The 23,270-nt window shown below is 43.3% G+C and overlaps 1 protein-coding gene across 3 annotated transcripts in view; it reads left to right on the top strand.

The window, feature by feature from the left end:
* RUNX2 (RUNX family transcription factor 2) overlaps window positions 1-23,270 on the top strand; it is a 147,869-nt gene that overhangs the window by 102,785 nt on the left and 21,814 nt on the right. For 2 of the 3 annotated variants that reach the window (XM_041426196.1, XM_041426197.1), the window contains 2 exons: window positions 10,393-10,566; window positions 19,359-19,520. In XM_041426196.1, the coding sequence (XP_041282130.1) occupies window positions 10,393-10,566; window positions 19,359-19,520 (336 nt within the window). Of the gene's footprint in view, window positions 1-10,392; window positions 10,567-19,358; window positions 19,532-23,270 lie in introns of all 3 variants that reach the window. The other variant, XM_041426195.1, reaches the window with a different exon arrangement.

The raw sequence follows: 23,270 nt of genomic DNA, 5'->3' as shown, positions 1-23,270 counted from the left end.
TGCTAAGTTCATTCTGAATTCTGATCTATTTCTCCAAGTCTGAAGACTCCACCTTACTGGAAGTCATCTAAAGATTTTCTAATTGTGCTTTCTACTGCATGATCCAAGTTATTAAAGGAAGTATCAGCTATTAATTGGCTGAAGATGCATAAAACACCTTCCATTTCAATATCAGTAGTGATAGTCAGTGGGCAACTTTCTCACACCCAATCCCCATTCATTCATCCTCTATGGTTGTGTTTTATCTTTTATGTCATAGAATCATAGAATGGTTCTGGTTCAACAGGACCTTAAAAACCATTTAAAATCTCATTCCAACAGCTTCTGTCTCTGTGGGCAGAAACCCATTCCACTAGACCAGATTGCTCCAAGCCCCATCCAACTTGGTTTTGAACACTTCCAGGGTTGGGGCAGCCACAGCTTCTCTGGGCAACCTTTTCTAGTATCTCACCACCCTCACAGTAAAGAATTTCTTCTTAATATCTAATCTAAGCCTACCCTTTTTCTTTCTCTCAAAGACCTGAAAGCAGAAGTTAATCCATCTCAGCCTCCACCTAAGCCAGAAATGCCCCTGCTGGCATTGGCAGGGAGAGGTGAAGCATAACAAGGGTTAAAAACTGCGACTCACCTGCAGGATTGTTGGCAACATCTTCGGGCCAATGTTTCTTCTCTTAAGCCCGGCTGCAGTGTTTATGTGCTGCTTAAGGCTCTCCTTCCTCAGAACTTGCACATCATGTAGGTGCTTGTGCAAGAGCTCTGAGTACACAGAAAGTTGAATGCCTCATGTAGCATAAAAGCTGCCCCATGAACCCACTCACTGCCAGCAGCACCAGTACACATTTGAGAGTAAAAATAAGAGCAAAGAATAGTGTTAAGCATAATTTTTGTTGGGAAACCACCAATTCCTTATACCTTTCAGGAGGAAGAAAGGGAGGCATCCATCAAACTGTCATTACAAATTTGATGCCACAAACCTAAGCTCATGGGGCCGCCAGGAATCTGTAAACCTTTTAAAGGATACGCCTGTTTTTGACATTCAAAATAAAAAATCTTTATAGATTTTTGTGGAAACACCGATCGGCCAGCAGCTAAATGACATTTTTCAGCAGTCAGACAGACTCCACACAAACTGAATAGATGTCCAGTTTTAGAAGGACAGGTAATTACTTTCTGTGCTATGCCCAGGAACAGAAAATACTTGGCCTGTTTTACTTACTGAGTAGGAAAAGATGTTTGAGGGTGGTTGGTTGGGTGGTTGTTTTTTTTTTTTTTTCCTAAAGGCTGCTACATCCTGGCTTCTGCCTCCATATAGCCTGAGTGTAGGTGCCCTTTATATAACAATAACTTGATACTACTCAAAATACTTGGCGCTGCAAGCAGGGGAGTGGAATGCAGTAAGAACACTTTAGCAGGTCTGAGGGTGAGTAAACTCCAGTAGTTTTGGAAGGAGAGGACAGAGTTTTCAGTGTATGTCTCTCCCTTACTTGGCATTTGCCGACAATAAGAACACAAGGATTAACATAGCAGACTCCGTTTATTACACTTGGGTGGATAAAGCAATTATCTGTCTATCACGGCTGTAGTAAATTGTGCAACAGCATTAACATGGGTGGATACGTGGATAAATGCTACTCTGCCACAGAGGGTGCTGATACACAAGATAATCCTTCAAGCTGAACTTGTAAAGACTGTTTTCTTTCAGAGTTTAGATCATGTTACCCACCAGTATAGATTGAAACAGCATCTCTTTTTCTTTTTAACCACATTTTCAGGTTTCTTTAGCCATCTGAATTGTATTAGCAAGGTTATTTTAGAAATATCCCTCTTTACTCAAGTTTAAACTGTCTGCTTAGAACCTGCTGCATGGATATAAACACAGTAGTTTTCTAACACAGCAAAACAATCTGTTGAAAGATAGCAAACACACACACATCCATCCATTATTGCTTAACTGTTGTGTCTTCCATGCCTGAATTCCCTCTGTAACCGCAGCGATCAGTGTGTACTGCGCTCCTGGTTTTGGGGGTGTAAAACAAAACCAGAAATGAAAATGCACCTATTGATGTCTAGAGAGCAGTGCAGCATCTGAGAGCTCTACACTAGATTTAAACTAAGCGCCTTAAGTCTGGTTTAATGGCTTTGTTTACATCATCCCCCCCCCTCCCCTTCTTATTCTTTTAAAGTAATCAGGTTTCACAAGCCTTAAGAAAACCATCCCCTCCTGCCAGCTGGAGGGAAGCCAGTTCAAGGAGATTTTTTTTCTCTCCCCCTCCTTTACCCCCTTCTTCACTATGATCTTTACTGCCTGGTGCTGCAGCAAACAAGCAGCAGAAATTGGTGAGATATTTGCAGGATAGCTACCTTCTTGGCAGGGGGTGGGGGAAACTTTACTCCTCAAAGATTTTGATGCGTTCATGAGGATGATAAATCAGAATGAGGAGCCCTTGAGCTTTTTGGGACTGCCCTTGTTTTCCCTCATCCCTGCTTCTGATGAAGAAGTGGGAGGAGGAGGGGGAGAGTGTAACAGATACCAGCATGCAAAGGGAGCTAAGGCAGCGACCGAGACTTGCGTGACAGTCTCTGTTTATATGAGTTGTCTTTAATGTCTACAAGTGGCCATACCAGCAATGTTTAGCTGGTTTCCTGGCTCACGTGAACACAGATTCCTTTATGTTCTTCAAGGATGCATAAAGGTGAAGGCAGGGCATTGTGGAGCAAGGGGGTCCCACCTGCTCCTTCTCTGGCCTGGCCTGTTTGGGCTGATGATCCTATGATATGTTGCTTAAATTTGAACAAGCTTCAAAGTCCAAATCAGAATTAGAAAGTTTTTCAAAAAGAAAAGAGAAAGGAACAACCCCACCACTGCAGCAGGAGCAGACCTGGCTCATCCACCTGGAGTACAGAGCCAGAGCAGAGGGCTGCACGAGTCCTGTAGCTCTGGATGAGTTGGAGGGTAGGAGGGAACTGGTGCAAAAGCAAGCCCACTCGAGCCCTTTCCTGCTCAGCCTGTCCTTTTTCTCAAAGCACCGTTTTGGTTTCATTTGTTAAATCTTTGTATTTTGCTGCTTTAACACACCCTTCCCTTTGCAGTTCCTGACCAGCTCAGCCCCTGCCACCTGCCCCCATCAGTCCCTCAGCTGCCACAGGAGCAGCCTGGAGCCCTGCTCTAAGGAGGCATTTTTCACCTCTCTGTATAGAGCAATTCTGTGAGCAGGAGGCTCCTTTGCAGCTGTTGCAGTTCACTGAAAACCCCCAGCCTCTGGGTTTACCTTTCAGCTGGGTCCATGCTCTTCACAACCCCCAGCTGAAGTTTAGAAAGCATTTTGTATCCTCAAAAGCTTTAGAGTCACTCCCACAGGTACAAAGGAACACAGGTTACACCCCCATGGGTCATTTCTTCTCACCCTTCTGCCTCTTCCTCCCGCCAACCTACCCTTTTTGTCCTGGTGGGATGAGCTGAGAGGCCATTTCCTTTGCCCCCAGCAAATCAGTGGGGAGATGACCATTGACACCAGAGATGCTCCACAGGCTTGTCCTCAGTGCTGAGGTTCCAACCTCCCTCTGCCTCTGCTCACCCAGGGTAGGAACCACAGCTCTGGGAAGATGGAAATGTCCTTGGTTCCCCCAGGATCTGGATCTGGCCTTTTTGGACCCATACCAGCAGCCTGCAGAGCAGGGGTCAGGGAGGAGGGGTTCATTAGGATTTTGGCAAATGGATACACATTAGATCTGTTTCACAGGAACTGAGCCCCTCCACAGTGTGCATTCATCTGTCTTTGTTATTTCCTTTGCCGTAGTTTCAGGTACAGGCCTTAGCTGCTTTGGGTAAAAATATGCCCATTTTAAGAACAAAAAGAGACAGGGGCTTGTTTTCTGCCTGTGCCTGAGTGACTCCTGTTGGCACGAACAGGGCTCTGTGTACTGTCAGAAGACTAAACTCCCAGTCTAATGCAAACTGGTGCCCTTAGCTATTTAAAAAACAAACTTTTTTTTTTTCTTCATTGAGTGAATTAACTACAGTTACTGCACCTATGTAGCTCCTTGTTTTACGAACTATAAGAACCTTTCCTATGCACAGCCTATGGCCTAATTATGTAATTATGTCTCTTGGGTGGATTATATTTTTCTTCTCATAATTGTATCTTTACCTAAGAGACTGGAAGGGTTCCAAGCTTTCTCCTTTCCTGGGCAAAAATTGTTTGGCTCTTGTGTTTTGGGGGTTTTTCCGTGAACTTTGGATTGGGTGCATTCAGTAGGATTGGGTGGGGAGAAACCAGCCCAATGACAATTTGTCACAAGACGAGAGACACAAGAGGGACCCTCACAACTTTCTTCAGAGGTTTTTTCCTTGCAAAGAGCTAATGTGCATCTTCTGGGCTTCTGGCTCCCTTATTTTTACCTCTACCGCATAGATTGACACTGCTTTGGAGTGACACCTTGCTGCAATAAAGTATTGTCTGAAATTTGTAACACAACAGTGAATATTTTTGCTTCATGGTGAATGCTCAGCATTATTCAGTCCCTGCAAAACAGCTGTTAGGAAGCCTTAGGCTCAGGTCTCAATTCCTTTGCTGTGGCATAAATGTGAGTCCCTTGACTTCAGCTTTATCAGCCTGTAGCTGAATTCAGTCAAGCCCATATCAGTACTTTCCAGTTACCCCTGTTCCACAAAACCAAACAGGTTGAAATACAGGTAGACCTGCAGAGAGAATTTAAGGAGAATTTGTGGTGAAATTCAGAGGACAGGTAGCTTGTCTTTTTTGTGGTGTGAAATTGTCTTCTACGATGTGTATGCAGAAGAGTAGACACTACAAAGTACAGTGGAATACTGCTGGTGTTCCAGGGTTAAAAGAGAAAAAATCAGAGGGCCTGTCTCAAAGACATGTAGGGTTAGTAGGAAAAAATGTGCCTACTCTTTACCTTTTTAAAGCACTTCACCTTTGGAGAACAGTGGGAATAATCAAAACTTGGGTTCTTGATCTCTGTTGCATTTCTCTTGGAGTCAAGAGACAGAGGTGCACAGACTACTAATTCACAGGTCATGAACCAGGTGATTCTTCTACTTTCTGCCACCCCTTAACCTGAAGAAAAGTCCCTTTTCCTGTTGCTTCTCTGAACCCAGAACTGTAGAAATCCTTGGTTACTAGCCCTGGAGTTCAAAGAATTTTTGTCTACCTTTTCCAGCTGTAGTCGCTCCATGGAATGACTCCAAACTTCACTATCTGGTGCTGAGTGCATTCCTGACATAGAGCTAATAGTAGCCATGGTGGCATTTCACAATGGGTCATCACCCTCCATTCTGCTTGGGATGTCCCAGAAAATGTGTCTCCAGCAGGTGACAGCCCAGGCTCTTACTGCCATGACCTTTCTGCCATCCCTTGGCTCTTTTATGGAGACACCTGACTCTCACAATACTTCTTGTTAAGGCAAAAGCAGAAGAAGATAGAACTGGGTAATGACTGAAAATAGCTAGCCCAGTGGAGAGTGATAAAAGCATCTGCTGAAAATCTGGTAACCAGATCTCCTGGGTACCAGGGAAAAAAAAAAAACCCACACAAAAAAGCTGGTGGGTGGTGTACACGGTACAAAGAAAGGGAGTCCCTGAGTGTCAGCATCTGGCAAAGCCACGTGTAGCATAATCTGATTAGTTTTCAGTTCCACACCCACAAGCTGAAAGATAAAAACGCACACCCCTCCTCCCTGAGGAGGTAAAAATCTTCAAGCATCAACACCACATTTACATTCTGCAAGTCAGCCTCTTGCACAGACCGATTTACATCTTGCCTCCTCCAGCAGAGTGGTGGAAGTTCAGTGATGAGAGACGAGCTCACGTCCCTTTCCAGTTACCACATCCAGCAGACCCGAGATTGCCTTGCTTTGATCTGGAAGACAGTCCGTTGCTTATTTTAAACTGAAATGATTAAGCTGGAGATGAAGACTCCTCACATCTTCTGCCATGCCTGGGATGTGATAATTGAACATCATCTTCCATGGGCCACACGAACATGTTCTGAGGCTGGGCTGGGCTGGCGAGCAGAAGCAGCAGCACAGGCACTGACTGGCTGGCTGCAGTTTTCACTGACCTTATAGCACTCTCAGTACTGGTTTGAGTCATGTAAAATGGACAAAATTGGCCGTGGAGAGGAATAATGACAATGTTTCTGTCTCCAGAAATTTATACTCAGGTTGGTGTTTGGCTTGAAACAGCTGAGTAGTGATGAAAGACCAGAATATTTCTTGTTATTTTGGAGCAAACACTGGATTTCTGATATCCAGGGTGTTTTGTACTGTGCCAGCAGACAAATCAGAACAGCTTGTTTAGCTCTTGAGTATGAACTCTCAGTTTTTCTCATCTCTTTTCCTTCTCCTCACTGGTGACCTGATCTTTTCCAGTGGCCGCTGGGTCCCATCCTTAATCAAAGACTCATGGGTCAGCTTCCATTTATTTTTGATGATATTTCACATCCAAGACTGCTTAAGTCCACAAGCATTTTTTCCCCTCCAAGCCCAATCCATTCTACAAATTCATCTTTGCAACAGAGCAACAGGCACTAAATGAAGTGTTGCAGGCATTGGGGTAGCTGTAACACTATTTTATTCTATTCTTCACATAGCTTTTATATTGCTTTTTGATGTACTCACTGCTGCAGCAGATCATGGATTCTCCCTCAGCTATCCACACTTGCTACCCTAATCTTTTTTCCTGAAATAAAATTACGCCTCACTACTGAGACCAAGGAATACAGCTTTTCTTAGCACACTCCCCTGGGATCAGGAATTTCTCTGTCAACGGACACATATATCAATGAGAGATGAAAAGCAGCTTGTGGAATGAGTTTTAAACATGTATCACATATTTCATTCCTGCTGCTTATGTGCTACTCAGAAGGTCTTTTTAGAGTGTTTTCAGCCCATACCTCATGGCTCCTCCATACTCAACAGGACTTTTTTTTTTCCTGCACAGAAATCAAGGCAGGACATTTATTTAAATTGCCCACACGCCTTTGTGAGCACCTCCTGAATACAAAGGTTTTGTTGAGTTTCCTGCTTGCTTTCAGTGTGAGCACGTCCCAGCCTTTATCAAAGCAGAGTAACCCATAATGTGCAAAGATGCAATGTCATCTTGTCTCCCTGGGATATTTCATTCAGGGACTGTGGCTCCTTCTGTGGATCCCTTTGTCACAACATGACTCCGTGTTACAACCCTAAATTTTAATGTCCAGAAGGGGAAGGCAAGTCTGCCTTTGGCCCCTTGCTGGTTTCTGGGGACTTGCAGTTCCATTGATGCCTGGGGTCTTCCAGATGTGCATAGAGCTCTCTCTTCCCTACTTTTTTTTTTTTTCCTTTTTTTTTGGGGCGGGTGGGGGGGAAGTGGCAACACCCAAACCCACACATCTATACATCATTTCAATTCAACCAGATGTGGAAATCTTTTTTCTTCTTCCTGTATGCTCCTTCTTTTTTTCCCTCTCTTCTTTTATTTTTTTTTTCCCCTGCCTATCCTAAAGTGCTCTGTTATCCAGATCTCTGCTATAATACACATAATTAAATATAAACTCTCTTCTAACAAAGCTATGTATGACCAAACAAAATGTGATGAAAACAAGGTTGAGGGTTATCTGGCACAGGTTATTGCAGGAGTGGTGGTGACCTGTGTAATAAGTTATTTATTGAGTTACCTGAGGACAATTGAAAGATTATGCACCAGTTTGTTAGTGGTTCTTTAGTTAAAAGGTCACTACATGAATATAGCACAGGGGTTTTTTTCTACAGAAGTTCTAAATAAAATTCACTTTGGGAGTGAATTCATTCACAGCTAAAATGAGCTCTCATGTGTGAGACCAGAGATGGACTGATCACATTTGTCTTACTTTGAAACCTCTTGAATTTTATAAAATCTCAGAATGATTTAGGTTGAAAGAGGACTTAAAGTTCATCTCATTCCAAACCCCTGCCATGGGCAGGGACACCTTCCACCATCCCAGGTTGCTGAATTTGCCAAAGCATGATCAAGAATGAGCAGAAGAGAAAAAGGAAGGGGAAGGAGATATCTTTAGAAAACATAGTGGAAAATATGACTAGCGAAAGGAAAAGAAAATGCATAAAAATTGTGGAGGAAAAGAAGAGGGAGAAATCCCAAGAGATTGGATGTGTATTTGAAAGTAATTTCTTCAGATTTAGCAGCACCGAACTTGCACAAATCTTTGTTTAAATGGATTGAGAATATAATGCTGAAGAATAGAGCTTGGATGTGACCCTGTTAATTAAGCTGCTATTATGGAGTTTTTACAAGCCCAAAAATCATTCCCTATTTAAAATGATTGATACTTTCTGAAGAGAGGAGTAGGCACCCATGGCAGCTCTAACATGGAGAAGCACTTTCTCCCTAAGGAGAAGGCTCCCGCCTACTCCATGCTTTTAGACTGAGTCATTATGGGGGAGAAAATACAGACTTCAAAGTACCAAATTATGGGTCAACTAATTAATTTTTTAAAATTGCTAGAGAAGCTTCTCCAAAGTTAAATCCCATCAAGTTTCCCCTCATCTCCCAACCTGAATCCTTCTCTGTCTAGAGCTGTGATTTCTCTGAATCCAGTCTGGATTGATTTCATTTGGATATTGCATTGCCTATGTGTCTTGTTGGCACTGTGGTACCAATTAGATAGTGTGAATCCATGTACTCAGAAGTGGTGAGAATTACTATCAAAAAGCATTTTTTTTAGCAGTGGTATCCTGATAGTTCAATCTCAAGATTCAGTGGCCTCATTTCTGCTTCTAAAATAAATTAAACACTATTGGAATTGGTTCTATGGCCCAAAGACTGATGGGACGATCTTCCCATGTCTCCAGAGCTGAACCCTTGTAGACTCTAGAGAAATGGTTGTGTTCATACTGCTGAGGGACAACACGGATTATCTCAAGCCACTGATTATTTGGAAGGGTTCAAGCCCAAACTATACCAGAGACCCTTCCTGTTGTTATAAGTGTTAAAATATCCCCCCCAATTATTGCTTGTGCCAGGGCCCCGGCACTGCTTATAGGGATGGAGGCAGGTATAGTTCTGGGTTGAAATCAAGGAGTCTGGGCCCCCCTTTCAGCTCTGCCGGAGGATTTTTACGTGACCTTGATCTGTAACTTAGGGTAGGCTTCATTCCATTTAACATTGACTAATGGCGAGAGTGTCTAATTAAACCAGTCATGTGTGCTCCCTCTCTGATCAGAGAAGGAAGAGAAAGCAAATTCAGGAGGTGAATCATGCTGTTTTAAAGCGAGTGTCAGAGACAAATGAGATGAATTGCCCTCTGGAAGTAGCTATTTCTTTCCATTAACCGAAGAGGAAGTCTACATTAGAAGAGTTTAGACTAGATGCCTGATTTATGAATGGCTGAAGTTAAGTAAAATTAGTCCTGTCCTTAATCTCTACGCATGCCTTTTTCTCCCTGTGCTGAATGATAGAAATAACGCCTTCTGCACCTCACATTCAAAGGCACCATTGGACAAGGAGCATCCTTTGGAAAGAAATTAAACCTAGGAGCAAAAATACAACCATTAGAGAAGCCAAGCCCTTACTCTTGAAACATCTCAATGAGCAGGACCACTGGGGGCATCCCAGTGTTTTTGCCATTTTCCCCCTTCATATTTTGTCAGCAAAACACCCCTAAATGAGTGTTGCGAATATATCCAGGGGCAGTTGGCTGTTTTGGGTGAGTGCAGTAGGAGCACTGAGGAAGGCTGACCATACAAGGATGTGTAGGGTCTAGTCCTGGCCAGCAGCTTTGGAGGTTTTCCTTGGATACTGCTCTTCTCAACTGACAGGGACTTATTACTTTTTGGAAAATTCCCCAGAGGAATGAAAGCTAATGACTAACTATAACAGAGTTAAAGAAAGAAAAAAAACAAGGGGAGAAGAAAAGCTTGCCTTTACTTAGCAAAAATCCACAACATCTAAACCAGGCATGGAGTAATTGTCCCAGTTGATAAGTTGTAGGTACATATGAGGCTTGCTTTTGGAAGGGAAAGTTTGACTCTTTAACTACCTTGGGTAGTTAAAGGAGAAAAGAAAAGAAAAGTTAAAAAAAAAAAAAAAAAAAAAAAAAAAAAAAAAAAAGACCTTGTGTGGGTGTCCTGATAAGTGCTTATTTTGATCCAAATTCTAATATGTTACATGTGTATGGGCACAACTGTGCTTGATAAGACTTTCACCAGCACAACCATGTCCAAAACACAACCCCTTCACAATGTTTCTGTGTTATTGGGGGTAGCTGAGATACCTGTAAATCCATTAAATCTAGTAACAGGTCCTTAGAGACCATTTTGGGGGTTTTTTTGGGGGTGTGTTAAATTACTAAATCTTGTTATTAACACTTTTATTTTATGATTTGCTGTTTCCAGGGCACAGACAGAAGCTTGATGACTCTAAACCTAGTTTGTTCTCTGAGCGCCTCAGTGATTTAGGGCGCATTCCTCATCCCAGTATGAGAGTAGGGGTCCCGACCCAGAGCCCACGGCCCTCTCTGAACTCTGCACCAAGTCCTTTTAATCCACAAGGACAGAGTCAGATTACAGGTAAGAGACAGAACCATAGGTTTGACTTGCACAGGCATTGGTAGTAATTGCTTATGGATATTTGTGTCTCAGCTGCAGTCAAAGAGGCTGTTACAGAGTGGGGGATGTTCTCCAAGCAAAGCTAGGTGGGAAGTGGATTTTTCTGTAGTGCTTGAAGCTGAAAATGTAAATTTTTTTAATATATTTTTGCCATAAATCTAAAATAGTCAATCCAGGTCATTTGAGTAGGGATCTGGTGAAATTCTAACTGCCACGTTGCTCTGCTCTGCTTTCTCCATCTTGCAATAGTACCTTTAGTGTACAATAGAATGAACATTTTTATTCAGCCTTGTTGCTTTGCAGTCATGTTAAGGGAAGCAGCCAGCACTTAATGGTCTTTTCATCAGAATAATAATACAACCTTCTCACATGGTGGTTTCCTTCCACCACCAGTGCTGACCACGGTTACAATAAATGAACTGGGTTATGGAGAAATCTCCAAAGGTTGCTCGTGAGGGTTGTATGCAACATTTATGATTGCATGCTGCGAGACAGATTTCATTGTGCTGAGAGAAATCATAAAGCACCCACCATGTGTCACAGATTAGAAGGCTGAAATAAGATGTTTAACTGCAGCTATGCCAGAAGTTTGCAGCAAAACTGTGAAGCCTACAAAATAAACCAATGTTGTTTTTTCTAATGTCAGAGCTGGTTAAATTTTTCAAAAGAGATTCAAAGCAATTTCTATCTAATGCTGGGCATTTCTAGATTCTAAATTTGTGCTGACATGTTTGTGTCTATCCAGGATGTAAAGAGGTGTTACCCCTGACCAATTGCTAGAATTGTTGGAGAACTTCACCTGGATGCAAGTCTGTCAACAAAGCTCTTGGCTCAATTCCCTAGACTGATTTAATACTCACTTTTGCTGCTACAGTTCCATCCACAGCAGAGTCCTTTGCCAGCATTTTACACCAGCATTCCTTTCCTGGTAAAGCACTCCTAGTATAGACATTGTCTTTGAGTCAACCTAGGAAGATTTCTAGTTTCATGTTTCAAGTGGTTTTGACATGATACCAGCTGAAACTCAGTGGTTTTAACAAAGTGTTGTGGCTTTCTTCTTCTCTCTTTTCCTTCTTTTTTTTAAGTGCAACTGGTTTATTAATTTGCAGTAAGAAAGAAAAGTGAGTTAATTTGAACCCAAAGCACTCAAGGAATTGCAACAAAAAAATCGTTCCCATGAGCTGTGGCAAAGTTCTCCCAGATCTAGAAGTCTAACTTTAACTGCTATAAAATATTTATAATATATTAAATATGTTGATTATACCCATTACATGGTACCTGCTGCCCCCCAGCTTCCCAGAGCAGGTTTTTTTTGGCTAGGCTTCATGTTTTGTTCATTGGACATGTGAAGTCAGGACTCTTGTGCATATGGTTTTCTGGGTAAGAACTGGTGAAGTAAAACACAATATTTTTTTCTAACCAAGTCTTCTGTCTGGCAATGTTTGTAGACATAGTTCCCAAGAAAGCAGGGGGGAAATCCAGGCTATAAGCAGTTTTTTTCCTTCTTCCTTGTGCCTCCATAGTTTACCTATTGTGCAACACTATATCTAGGAACGAAAGAGGGTGAAATTCTTCCTGACCCCATCTGGTGATCAGCTTATGCCCTGAAGCACAAGAACTGAGATCCCCTTGTAATTTTCTTCCTAACTAAGTGTAACCTCATATGCTGCTCTCCTTCACATAAATGCCTCCTGTAGAAAATGTTCTGCTGGCTTTGATTAATAGACTACTTCTCTTCCTCGTTATGAGGCAGCAGCAGCATTTACAGATCTGGGAGATGAAAGCTTCAGATGAGCTTCAATAAGCCTGACTGGAAGCAAAGTTGTGTGGCATTCCCTGCCTTCTTTGCAAATTTAAGGCAGCACCAGCTGAGACTTCATCGAGAGTGGGAAGCTGCAGTGCTGGTAGGGAAGACAGAAGTGAGCTGAGGGATGCAGGCTGGATTTCCCACCTTTTGTGGATTATGTGCTTTTATTGTTGGATAAATTCAAGGTTGTGGGATACATTAGAATCCCAAGATGCTCTGATATCCCCCATAAATGTGAGGACTCTGTAGTGAATAAGTGATCTGATACAGTATTTCTGATGTTGTTTCCCACCCTCAGAAAAGTCCAACAGCCAGCTCTCCATTTCCTTGGTCATCCCATTCAATTAGGTGATTGGTGTGAGCATGTTATGTGTGTGCAAGCTCTTGGAATTACACTGGCTTTTCACTAGGCTTTTGGGTGCTCTTTGGGACCTTGATTGTAATCTGTAAAGCTCAACATGCTCTGATGTTCCACCTAAGTGCTGGGATGTTTTTTTGCAGACAGTCCCAGTTCTAGGATCTTTCTTGTGGGATGGATGGGTACTCTTTGCTACACAAAGCATGTCAAGGAGAGATAAAGGTGATGCCCTGGATGAGGCAACCTTTGGTCGGGTGTTGAGTGGGAAATTGCTGAACATCCCCCTGCTTGGTGTGGTGGTAGGGAATGAGGTGCTTGGGCTGTCCTTCAACACCAGTTTCCCTGTTGTAGTGGAATACTCAGAATGCCACTGGCTTCTTAATATAAGCACTGCCTTGAGTGTATGTTAAAAGAGGAATAAACCCTTCTGTCTGAAAAACAGGATTTTTAAATTACCTTTACTGGAATTAACCAAGCATTCCTTTAGAAATACCATGGTTTCATTATCTCTTTACTTAGCTGCTATTTAGGGAAAATAATAAATTTCTAATAACTGGAACAGTAAATACTGGTTTCCTACAAAAAATCCATATTATTGCTAGTAAGCACATTTTGCTTCATTCCGCTTGAGGCCTTGCATAGCTATTGCATGATTAAACAGACATATTATTTAAAGTCTGGCTGACCCACACCTGAGTCTGAAAGAACTCAGCACTTTAGGGTTCACTCTTATATTTCTTTTCTCTGTCTAGGTTGTGTTTATTTTCCTGGAGTATCAGAGTACAGGTTGTACAAATCGCAGCACAGTCCTTAACCTACCACAGGACTGGGCTGTGGCAGGACAAGGTACAGAGTTGCCCTTATTCAACATGGCATTTTAAGTAGGATTCAGCAAAAGCTACATCGAAGGGTGATTAAAAAACAAATGGTCCAATAAGCAGCTGCCTTTGCTGAGGCAGTGCAGATCCAATTTGAACGCTGCTTGCTGCCCGTAAATCAGGAATCCTGTCCATTCACATTTGTTCACTGGTATATTTGCTTTTTTTATTTTTTTCCCCTTTCCCTAATGGGCTCATGCAACTTGTTCACGTATCCGATTACATTCCCGTTCAGACACTGAGCTGTTGCATCAGTGTTCCAGTATGAGACGAGGAAAACTTGTTTTTTTTAAGATGCAACTGGTGAGGATTAGCTTCTGTAGGCCAGGAAAAGCCACAGGTGTAATGGCAGGAATGTGGTCGGTGTGAGGATCCCATCGGCTGGGCTGTGGGGACAGCAAAGTGGGAGTTAAGTGAGGTTTCATGCTCCATCACCACTGTGGCACTGGCTGATCTATAGCAACCTCTGACTTTCATCACTGAAATAACAGCCCTCAAAGGCAAGTCCTGTGAAACCTTCACTTTCTTCCCTTTTTCTCTTCCCCTTCTCCATGCACTTCAGGGATGTTATGCTTCCATTTCTTATTGTTTTTTAAGCAGATTTAAAGTCTCCAGAGCCAGCTTAACAGGAAGGTAGTGAGGGGATACATCTTCACTGACAAACAGGGACTGATTTCAGGGACAGTGCAAACTGAATCTGCAGCCTGCTGCATTTTATGCAAATTGATTGCATCCTCTGGTTGACTGGCAAGTTGCCATTGTGGACCTCCATTTCATAATGCTTGCCCCCCCTCCTATTATTCCTTTGTCTTTTATTTCCCTCTACCCTCTTTTAAAACTTCGTTGCCCACTGGCATGATTCATTGAGTTTATCTTTTTTTTTCATTTCAAAAATGTGACTCTTGGAGGGGTGAGAGGAGAAATGGATTTAGAGGTTCTTCAGGCCAAAATCTGGTCTCAATTACATTTCTGTACATTGGGGTGTAATTCCACTGGATTTGACTTTGTTGATTGAACTGGGCAATACAGACGAAGCCCTGGGCTTTTAAGGATGCATAAAAAAGAGTTAGAGAAGGGAAGAAGGTTGCATTTTGCTGTTGTTGTTTTGCTGAGGGCGTTGGTGTTACAACAATAGTTGGGTTACTCATGCAGAAAGTCATCTTGGCTTTGTTAAGATCAGAAGCGAGGATATTTGCTCTGTTTACCAAAGATAGCTCCAGACAGCTTGTTTTTTACTATTGGCACTAGCACTAATCCACTAGCACTAGCCAGAGCTGGAGCTGATGGCTGGGTTTAAAAGACAGTATGATGCATGTGATGTCTGGGTATTAGAGACAGTACACCAAGGAGTTGCCAGCCTGTGATCATGGTCTGGTCATGTAACTCAGCTTGGAAAAGGGGGAATTGTTGGGGGTTTTTTCCCCTATAGAAAATCAGTATGCTTCACAATCCAATGCCAAAGTAGTGGAAAAAGTTGTTCTTCAGGGATATTTGCAGATTTTTGCTTCTGTCCATTGACACTTCAGAATATGGAAGGTGTCCCTCCCCATGTCAGGGGGGTTGGAACTAGATGATCTTAAGGTTCCTTCCAATCCAAACTGTTGTATGATCCTATGTTGATTTCTGTTGGAAGAAGAGAAGTTGTGATCTTGGAAAGCCAATGTCACTGGTGGGAGAATGGGTCACTGGATGGGTTTTTTCATTCTTTCCTTTATAATTTTAGTTTTATGTGGTGCATCTACTCTTGGACTAATTTTTAAAGACTTATTTTCCATTAAGCATCAATATCCACCATCCATTTAATGCAGTCAGTCAGAGACAACAAAGGTCAAGAACCCCATGTATGTCCCATGACTATAAATGGTGACAGCAAAACCAAGACACAAAATAATATGCAATATTTCCTGCTTTGTGGAGGTTCACCTGGAAGCGCAAACAGGATGGAGCTGTTTGCACATTAGTTGAGGCCTCGCCCCACTGATTTGTTTCAGCTGAACTGTGCCCAGGCTGTCTCAGCATACCCACAATATGCCCTGCTGTGAAGGAATACGCTGAGAGCTGCACTTCCCCTCACACCCACGCAGGCATAACAGAAATGTTTACAAAAGGAGGACTGCTCTTAGTAATCACTCCAAAGTTTTCGAGTGTAAATGCCAGCTCAGAGTGGCCCTCTGACTCCTTCTCTGTTGTTGAATGCTCTGTTAGCCTTTCCCCATGGCTGCCATATGGAAATAAGGGTGGTTTTCTCCTGGGCAGCTAATTTTATTTTTATATTAAGTATTTTTCCTTGTTTTGGAGGGATTCCTTTAGGGAGGAATCCACATGCACTCAGAGCTTTAAGGTTTCTCATCTGTTCTGGGCTTTTTTGTGATGGGAAGATGTGCTGTGCCTGCAGAGCATGTGGTGCTTTGGGTGATGGTGCAAAGTCCCTGGCTAGCAGGGATCCTCGGACACGTGGGAGCCCAACAGCCAGAAGCAGTAGGGAAGCTGGCCTGTGGAGACCAAGGAAAACCTCTCACAAATCACCTCTCAGCTTCTTCCCCGACAGTGTGTGTTAAATAGTCATCCTACCCCTTCTGGGCCAGAGCAAGGAGGAGGTGACCCTCTGAAGGGCCTCGTGTTTGCTTCAGAAGCATCTGTGTGGATCTGCCCTGAAAGTGCTGTTGTGGCAGCTGGCACATCCCTGTGGTTCCCCCAGCACCCTCCTTCCCCCAGGAGGTTTGATGGTGTGTGGGACCAGAAGAGATGGTCTGGTGGGCCTCAGTGGCCAAAGTCAGTGCTCCAGCACCATTGCAAGGACCATCTCCATGTGAAGCAGAAGGTACCACATGAGCTGCGTGCCCACCTTCAGGGACTGTCTGGGGAAGCTTTGGGCTCTGCCTCGTGGCATTTTTCACTGTGAATTGGGCAATGCTGCTGAGCAGTGATGTTTGCCCTGTGGGCTCACAGGTCACCTTTGACTTGGCAAGGCGACAGAGTTTCACCACTCTATTCTCTCACGTCCATGCAAACCTTGACTGCCATCAGACAGCAAGGGCTGACTTTAGGGCATTTGCTCTGGGATCTGGTGAAACTTGTATTTTCACTTTCTGGTTTCCTAATGGGTCACAGATACCTTGAATCAGTCATCCCCAGGGTAATATTTCCCACCCTGCCTCGACCATGACCTCAGCCATGCCTTGGTGTGGAGGAATCGCAGTAACCCTCTGGCCTGAGGTACTGTGACCTCCTCCTCAGTCACTGAGCTCTGATGAATCATCTAATGTTCAATTTGGTTAAAGATTTTCCTCTTCATTATTTCCTATTCCCTGGGAAGACTTATGTATTTAGGTAGATGTTGAAAGAATATATGATATGTTTTGGGGTCAAATGGTGGTCCATCCAACCCTAAATCCTGCTTCTGACAGTGCAGTATGTGATACTGTTTTGAAATACCACATGTGCCTTCAAAGACCACTTTTTGCTATTTGCCATTCTTGTGTCCACACAGACATTCATAGTTGCTAGATTAAGGGTGTTAAGTATAAAACCAAGTCTAGCATGGGTGTTCAAAGTGATGAGAGTGCCAGAGATGCTCAAGAAGTTCTTGTGCCATGAGGATTACACTACCAGGAGTGGCATGAGCCTCCAGAAAGGTGCCTCTTTTTCTGAGCTTTCCACCATCTTAGACCAAAATGATGTAAAAACATCCTCTACTATCACTTTTTTCCTGTTCTTTACCTGCTGTGTTATTTCCTCCTAGCATTGAAGCTGACGTAAGCCAAAAAGTTTAGGGGCCCTGTTTTCAATTCAGAAGCAGAGATTGAAAAGGTCTTGGAGTTTGAAGGATCTTGGATTTGAGATTGTGCTCCTAACACACCATTAATTTTAAGATTGTTTTTCCAGCAAGCTTAGGCTTTCTGTTCCCATTCAAAGATCATTTACCATTGACTGTATGGTGAATTATCGTAGTGGAATGAGGCAGAGAAATATGTCAATATCAGATGTAACAATGAGCAGTCAGTCAGATTTGAACCTATGCCAATCTATACAACCCTGGCCTTGAAATTGTTAAAACAAAGAAGTTCATTACATTTAATGATCAAGTGTCCTTCAGATTTCTGAGAAGTTTATGTTAACCATTTATATTACTCAGCTCTAATATAAATGGCAAACTCCAGGAAAATCCTCTTAAAATTAAATTGGAATGTGTTTTTTTAATATATATATCTATATAGTTATTTTGCTTCAAGGAAGTATCTGCTTTCCAGACATTTCTTCAAATAAATCATGTCTGAAGAGAAATAATAAACAAGAAGTAGCTGAAACTACAAGGTTTTGCTGTGTGGAAGAGCAGGGAAAGGAGTTTAAAAAAGAAAAAAAAAAGTTGAATTTCCTGAAAAAGAGCCTTTGCTTATGCCATGTGGCTGTCACATTGCTGTCTGCAAAGCAGGGCTTTAGCACAGTGTTCTGATAGAGCAGGTTCTCCAAATCGAGTATACTTGATGTGCTTCCCTGAAAATAGAGGGCAGGATTTGAAGGGATTTGCTACAATTTTTGTGAGCTAGTCCAGAGATAGTTTTCTGTTTATTATGCAGTGTCCCAAACAAACTTTGGGGTTGAAAGTGCTTCGATGTAAGGAAATAAAAAGCATCATTTATGAGTTATTCAGTGATATCTTTATAATCAGGTATTGACTGAGAGCAAATGATTTATAAATACAAAGTGAGTAAGACTAGGTCTCCTTCTACCAATGCTTCAGCAAAAATTGATCTTTGTTTATCCTAAAGATAATTTCCTCCATAGTGAGCTGTTGCAAATATATCAGCAGGTATCATTAGCTTCCGATAGTCATCCCAAACCATTTGTTTTCATATTTTGTAATTGAAGGTATTGTAAGTAATTGGGCCAGCATCCAAATGTGACATTTTTTTTATGAATGCTGATAAGATTAATGACATTTTTCTCCTTGGGTAGAAAGGAGCACTGAAAACACTTTTCAGCACTGAAAACACTATTGTGTGATGTTTGAACTGGATAACAGCTTGACAGGTTTGCCAAGTGCTGACTGTAGAGTCTGCCCACCTCTGAAGGAAACGGCCTTAGGTTGTGCCAGAGGAGATTTAGATTGAATTTTATAAAAATTTTCTTCACTCAAAGGTTGCTCAGGCTTTGGAACAGGCTGCCCAGGAATGTGGTGGAGTCACCATCCCTGGAAGTGTTTAAAAAACTTGTAGCTGTGATGCTTAGGGACATGGTTTAGCGGTGGACCTGGCAGGACCACTCAGTGGTCTCAGAGGTCTTTTCCAACTGTAATGACTCCATGATTCCTTGAAGTCCACTTCCTAAGATCAGACCTGGGGCTCATTCTTGTCTGCTTCTCTTTCTGATTCCTGGAGGACTGGCAACTCTTGGTATAACATGTTGGAAGAGAGACACCGGGAATTTGCATCCCAGCTTCTAGACCTTTTAAAACTCTGCTCTCTGGTCTGTTCATTTCCCACAGAGATTGTTCTGGGGAGGGAAGAGCACAGACCAAGACTTGAAAGGGCTGAGTGTTGAGGAGCAAGTTGTGTTTCATTACATTCTCAGTCTTCATAGTACTGATGTGTGTATGTTCAGTAATCCCACTTCTTTCAATTAGGCTGTTGATACCCTAAAATTTTTCTTCCTTTTAAAAAAAAAATTTCTCTTTTTTTTTTTTTTTTGTTTGTTTTTATTTTCCCCCTAGACCCCAGGCAGGCGCAGTCATCCCCGCCATGGTCCTATGACCAGTCTTACCCATCCTACTTGAGCCAGATGACTTCACCGTCCATTCACTCCACAACTCCCCTGTCCTCCACTCGAGGCACAGGACTTCCAGCCATTACCGATGTGCCCAGACGCCTCTCAGGTAAAGACTCTGTTTTGCCTAAAACACTTATGCAGAGAGGAACAGGACTGGCAGCGGCTGCCTCCGTGGCCTCAGACAAACCTTGGCAAGGAGAGCAAACCTCAGCAGTGGTACCAGGGTTCCTGCATGGCAGGCAGGATTCAAAATCCCTTTTTTTTTTCGAATGTGGAAGAGCTGCTATGTTGCTCTGAGCATGTCTCTCTCGAATAACTTTAGGTCCATTTCGGATCAGATTATTTTTAAATTGTGAACCTGATTCTTTGAACAAATGCTCTCTTTTTTTTTTTTTTTTTTTTTTTCCTTATTTCCCCTACAAAAATTACTTGCATGTAATTAGGTACTGGCACAGGTTTTCGAGAAAAGCTGTGGCTGCCCCATCCCTGGAAGTGTTCAAGGCCAGGTTGGATGGGGCTCGGAGCAACTTGGTCTAGTAGAAGGTGTCCCTGCACATGGCAGGGGGGTTGGAACAAGATGATCTTAAGGTCCCTTCCAACCCATCCATTCTGTGATTCTGTGTTTTGAAGTAATTGTTATGCTCTCTATTTTTTGGTGCTTTACCTTTGTGGTATGTGTGTTGTTAGGCATCCTGACAGATACATGCCTTTATTTCTTCAGTAGTTATGGCTGAGGTTCATTCTCCTGTATTTCAATCCAGTAACTCAAGAAAGACTGTTTCCTTAGTTAATATGTACTCAAGAAGCCTATCAGAAACAAGCTGAGTCACTTAAAGGTAAAGATTGGACAAATTGTGCTTTGGAATGATGCAGGAGAGAGGAAATACATTTAGGAACACAGAAAACAGTAGTGAGGAACTGAGACTTTTTTTACCAAACAAATGCACATTTATATATTGCACAATTCACCTCTAATGGTCTCAGTGATAAAACCATCTGTGTAAAGTAATCTGATTGCCCCAAAGTAAGAAAGAGCCTGTCATGGCACACAGTCACCTTGTACCTCTTGCCAAAAATTAGAAACCTTAGGGGAGGGAGGCTCAGTCTTAAAACTCCAACCTTGCAAGTGTGGAAATATTAGCAGCGTATGCCAAAAAAGCATGTGTAATGTAAAGAGAGCCTTTATGATTCATTAATGAAAACCAAAGAATCAGTCTTATTACATCTATTTTTTGCATGTTTGCAAGATATTATTATAATCTTGGATGCTGCTGCCATACACCTGTTTGATTCCTAGCCAGGTGAATTTCTTGCTGTTGTGTTTTCCCCTTCCACCAAGCTCATAGCACTGGAAATGCTGATCACTCCACTGAGCTGCATCCCTGACAAGCTGAACTGCAGCCAGCAGGCGTGGAGGATTTGATTAGCATAGACTCCTTGATTTCTTTCATCTTGGAGGAGGGAAGCTTTGTTTCTCAAACAGCCAGCTGCAAACCCCTCTGCAGCCCTAGTGCACTCTGCCTGCACAGAGATGCCAAAGATCTCCATGTGGGCCGAGGGCTGGAGGGTTTTGGAGCAGGTTCCTGCGGGCTCTCCATGAAACACCATGACTTGGGTCAAAAAACTCGATCGGCTTGATGCTGAGGAAATGCTTTGTTTGGCCCAAAACAGGCTCCCTTTGAGTCAGAGCCTCCTGATGGTCTGTGTTGTCGAATGGGTTATTTTTGCAATCGTGCCCGCGGCAATACCTGCAGGAGAGGCTCAGCTGGGACCTGGCAGCTGCACGCCGCATGCTTGCCCTGCAGCCCTTGCTTGTCTGTGTGTATTCATACGTGAGCGCCTGGCATGTGGGCACAGGCAGAGAGTGACTAAAAGACCTGGCTGTGTACGTTGTGTGGCCGTGGACTGAACTTTCTTGCCGTGCTCTGGCCAGTTGCCTTCGCGCTTCTTGTCCTTCATCTTTCCAGGGCTCGAGCGATGCCTCCGCAATGCCCTGACCATTTCCCAGCGTAGGGATCTTGCTTCCAGTTAGATTCAAGAGTCAAAAAAGGGGACTTTGATCTTCCCCAAGTGCCAGAGGTTGTGTGCAGTGTTTTCTGACAGAAATGGAAATTCAGAATAGAAATGCTCTACTCAGTACTAGAGAGAGGCATTCCTGGCTGAAGGACTCACTCAGATGCTCAGGATGCAAGCAGGCACATTGCAGACTTGGCTGCAAACCTGACAGTGCCTCTCAAGGGTTTCACTGGCAGTGCCACAGGGAGGGAGGGCAGCATCCAACACCTCCTATATCTAAAGAGAGAAAGAAATGCAAGTTTTAAGGTGCCCCGTACAGCAAGAAGTTTATCCCTCATACTGAAAGAAATGCAAATCACCACTCAGTTACTTAATGCATATTTAGGAAGAGAACAGAACTTTGAAGAGGGTAGAAAATTACTGCAAAGAAACACTAAATTCCTTAGAAAACTGCAGGCATTTTTAAAGCATGAGGGAGAAATTAGAGTTTTATAAGGCCTTGAATAAAAAACTCGCTTTCCGATACAGTGGCAGAAATCTGATTATCGAGGCTGTTAAAAGTATACAAGGTCATTTTAATGAATGCCATATTTACTGCCTGTTGCTTAACATCATGCAGGAGGAAAAATGAGTAAAACCTCCCCCTTAGCCTTGGCTGTCACACCTACAAGCACAGAGCTTCCTATCTGCCCTAATCTCATATCACCCAGCCTTTCCACAAGCCTCCGTGGCTTTACCTGGACATCTGCTAAAGTTGTTCTCACCCAGATGTTGAAAATATTAACATCCAATAAATCACAAGTGGCTCCTGGTTTTATTGTTAGTGGCAGCCCTCAGGAGCTACTTTTAATCATTTTCCTTTGACCAAAACCACACTCATCCTATGGCCAAAGTGGTGGTGCTGTTCCCCATCTTGGGATGGATACATGAGCCAGCAGTGTGCCCAGGTGGACAAGAAGGCCAAAGGCACCTGGCCTGTATCAGCAGTGGCGTGACAGCAGGACCAGGACATGGACCATCTCCCTGTGCTGGGCACTGGTGAGCCACACATTGAATCCTCTGCTCATTTTCGGGACTCTCATAACAAGAAAGACATTGAGGGGCTGGAGCGTGTCCAGAGAAGGGAATGGAGCTGGGGAAGGGTCTGGAGCACAGGTCTGATGAGGAGCAGCTGAGGAAGCTGGGAAAGAGGCTCAGTCTGAGGTAAAGGAGGCTCAGGAGGGACCTTCTCACTCCTTACAACTTCCTGACAGGAGGAGACAGCCAGGTGGGACTGGGCTCTGCTCCCAAGTAGCAAGTGATAGGATGAAGGGAAATGCCTCAAGTTGCACCAGAGGAGATTTAGATTGGATATTAGGAAAAAAATTCTTTACTGAAATGGTGGTAAGGCATTGGAACAGGCTGCCCAAGGCAGTGGTGGAGTCACAGTCCTTGGAAGTGTTCAAAAGGCACATGGCTGTGGCCCTTAGGGACATGGTTTAATGTTGAACATGGTGATGCTGGGTTTGACACAATGGTGTTTTCCAACTGTAAGGATTCCATTAATTTTGGTGATGAGGTTTCCTGTGTTTCAACCCCAGATTAGGCTGAGTGTCAGAAGAGGTTTGAGGCTGCAGGACAGGATGTGGTGGGACACTGCCATAGCAGTGCATGCAGTTCCTCATCCCATGGGAGAGGAGAAAAGGGCAGCAAGCTGCAACCCCGAGGAGCTCCTCAGGCAGCTGCTGCAATGCAGCTGAACTGGTCGTGTCAGTGTCTCGGATGGTTTCTTTGCACTACTGGCAGGTTTGCATATGTGCTGCAGGCACGTGCACATGTGTGCCCATGGCTGCCAAAATGC

The sequence above is a fragment of the Onychostruthus taczanowskii genome, unplaced genomic scaffold (assembly GCF_017590055.1).
Source record: "Onychostruthus taczanowskii isolate IOZ18803 unplaced genomic scaffold, ASM1759005v1 scaffold90, whole genome shotgun sequence".
Taxonomy (NCBI): Eukaryota; Metazoa; Chordata; class Aves; order Passeriformes; family Passeridae; genus Onychostruthus; species Onychostruthus taczanowskii.
Note: the sequence above shows the minus strand (reverse complement) of the source record. Positions and strands in the feature narration are given on the sequence as shown.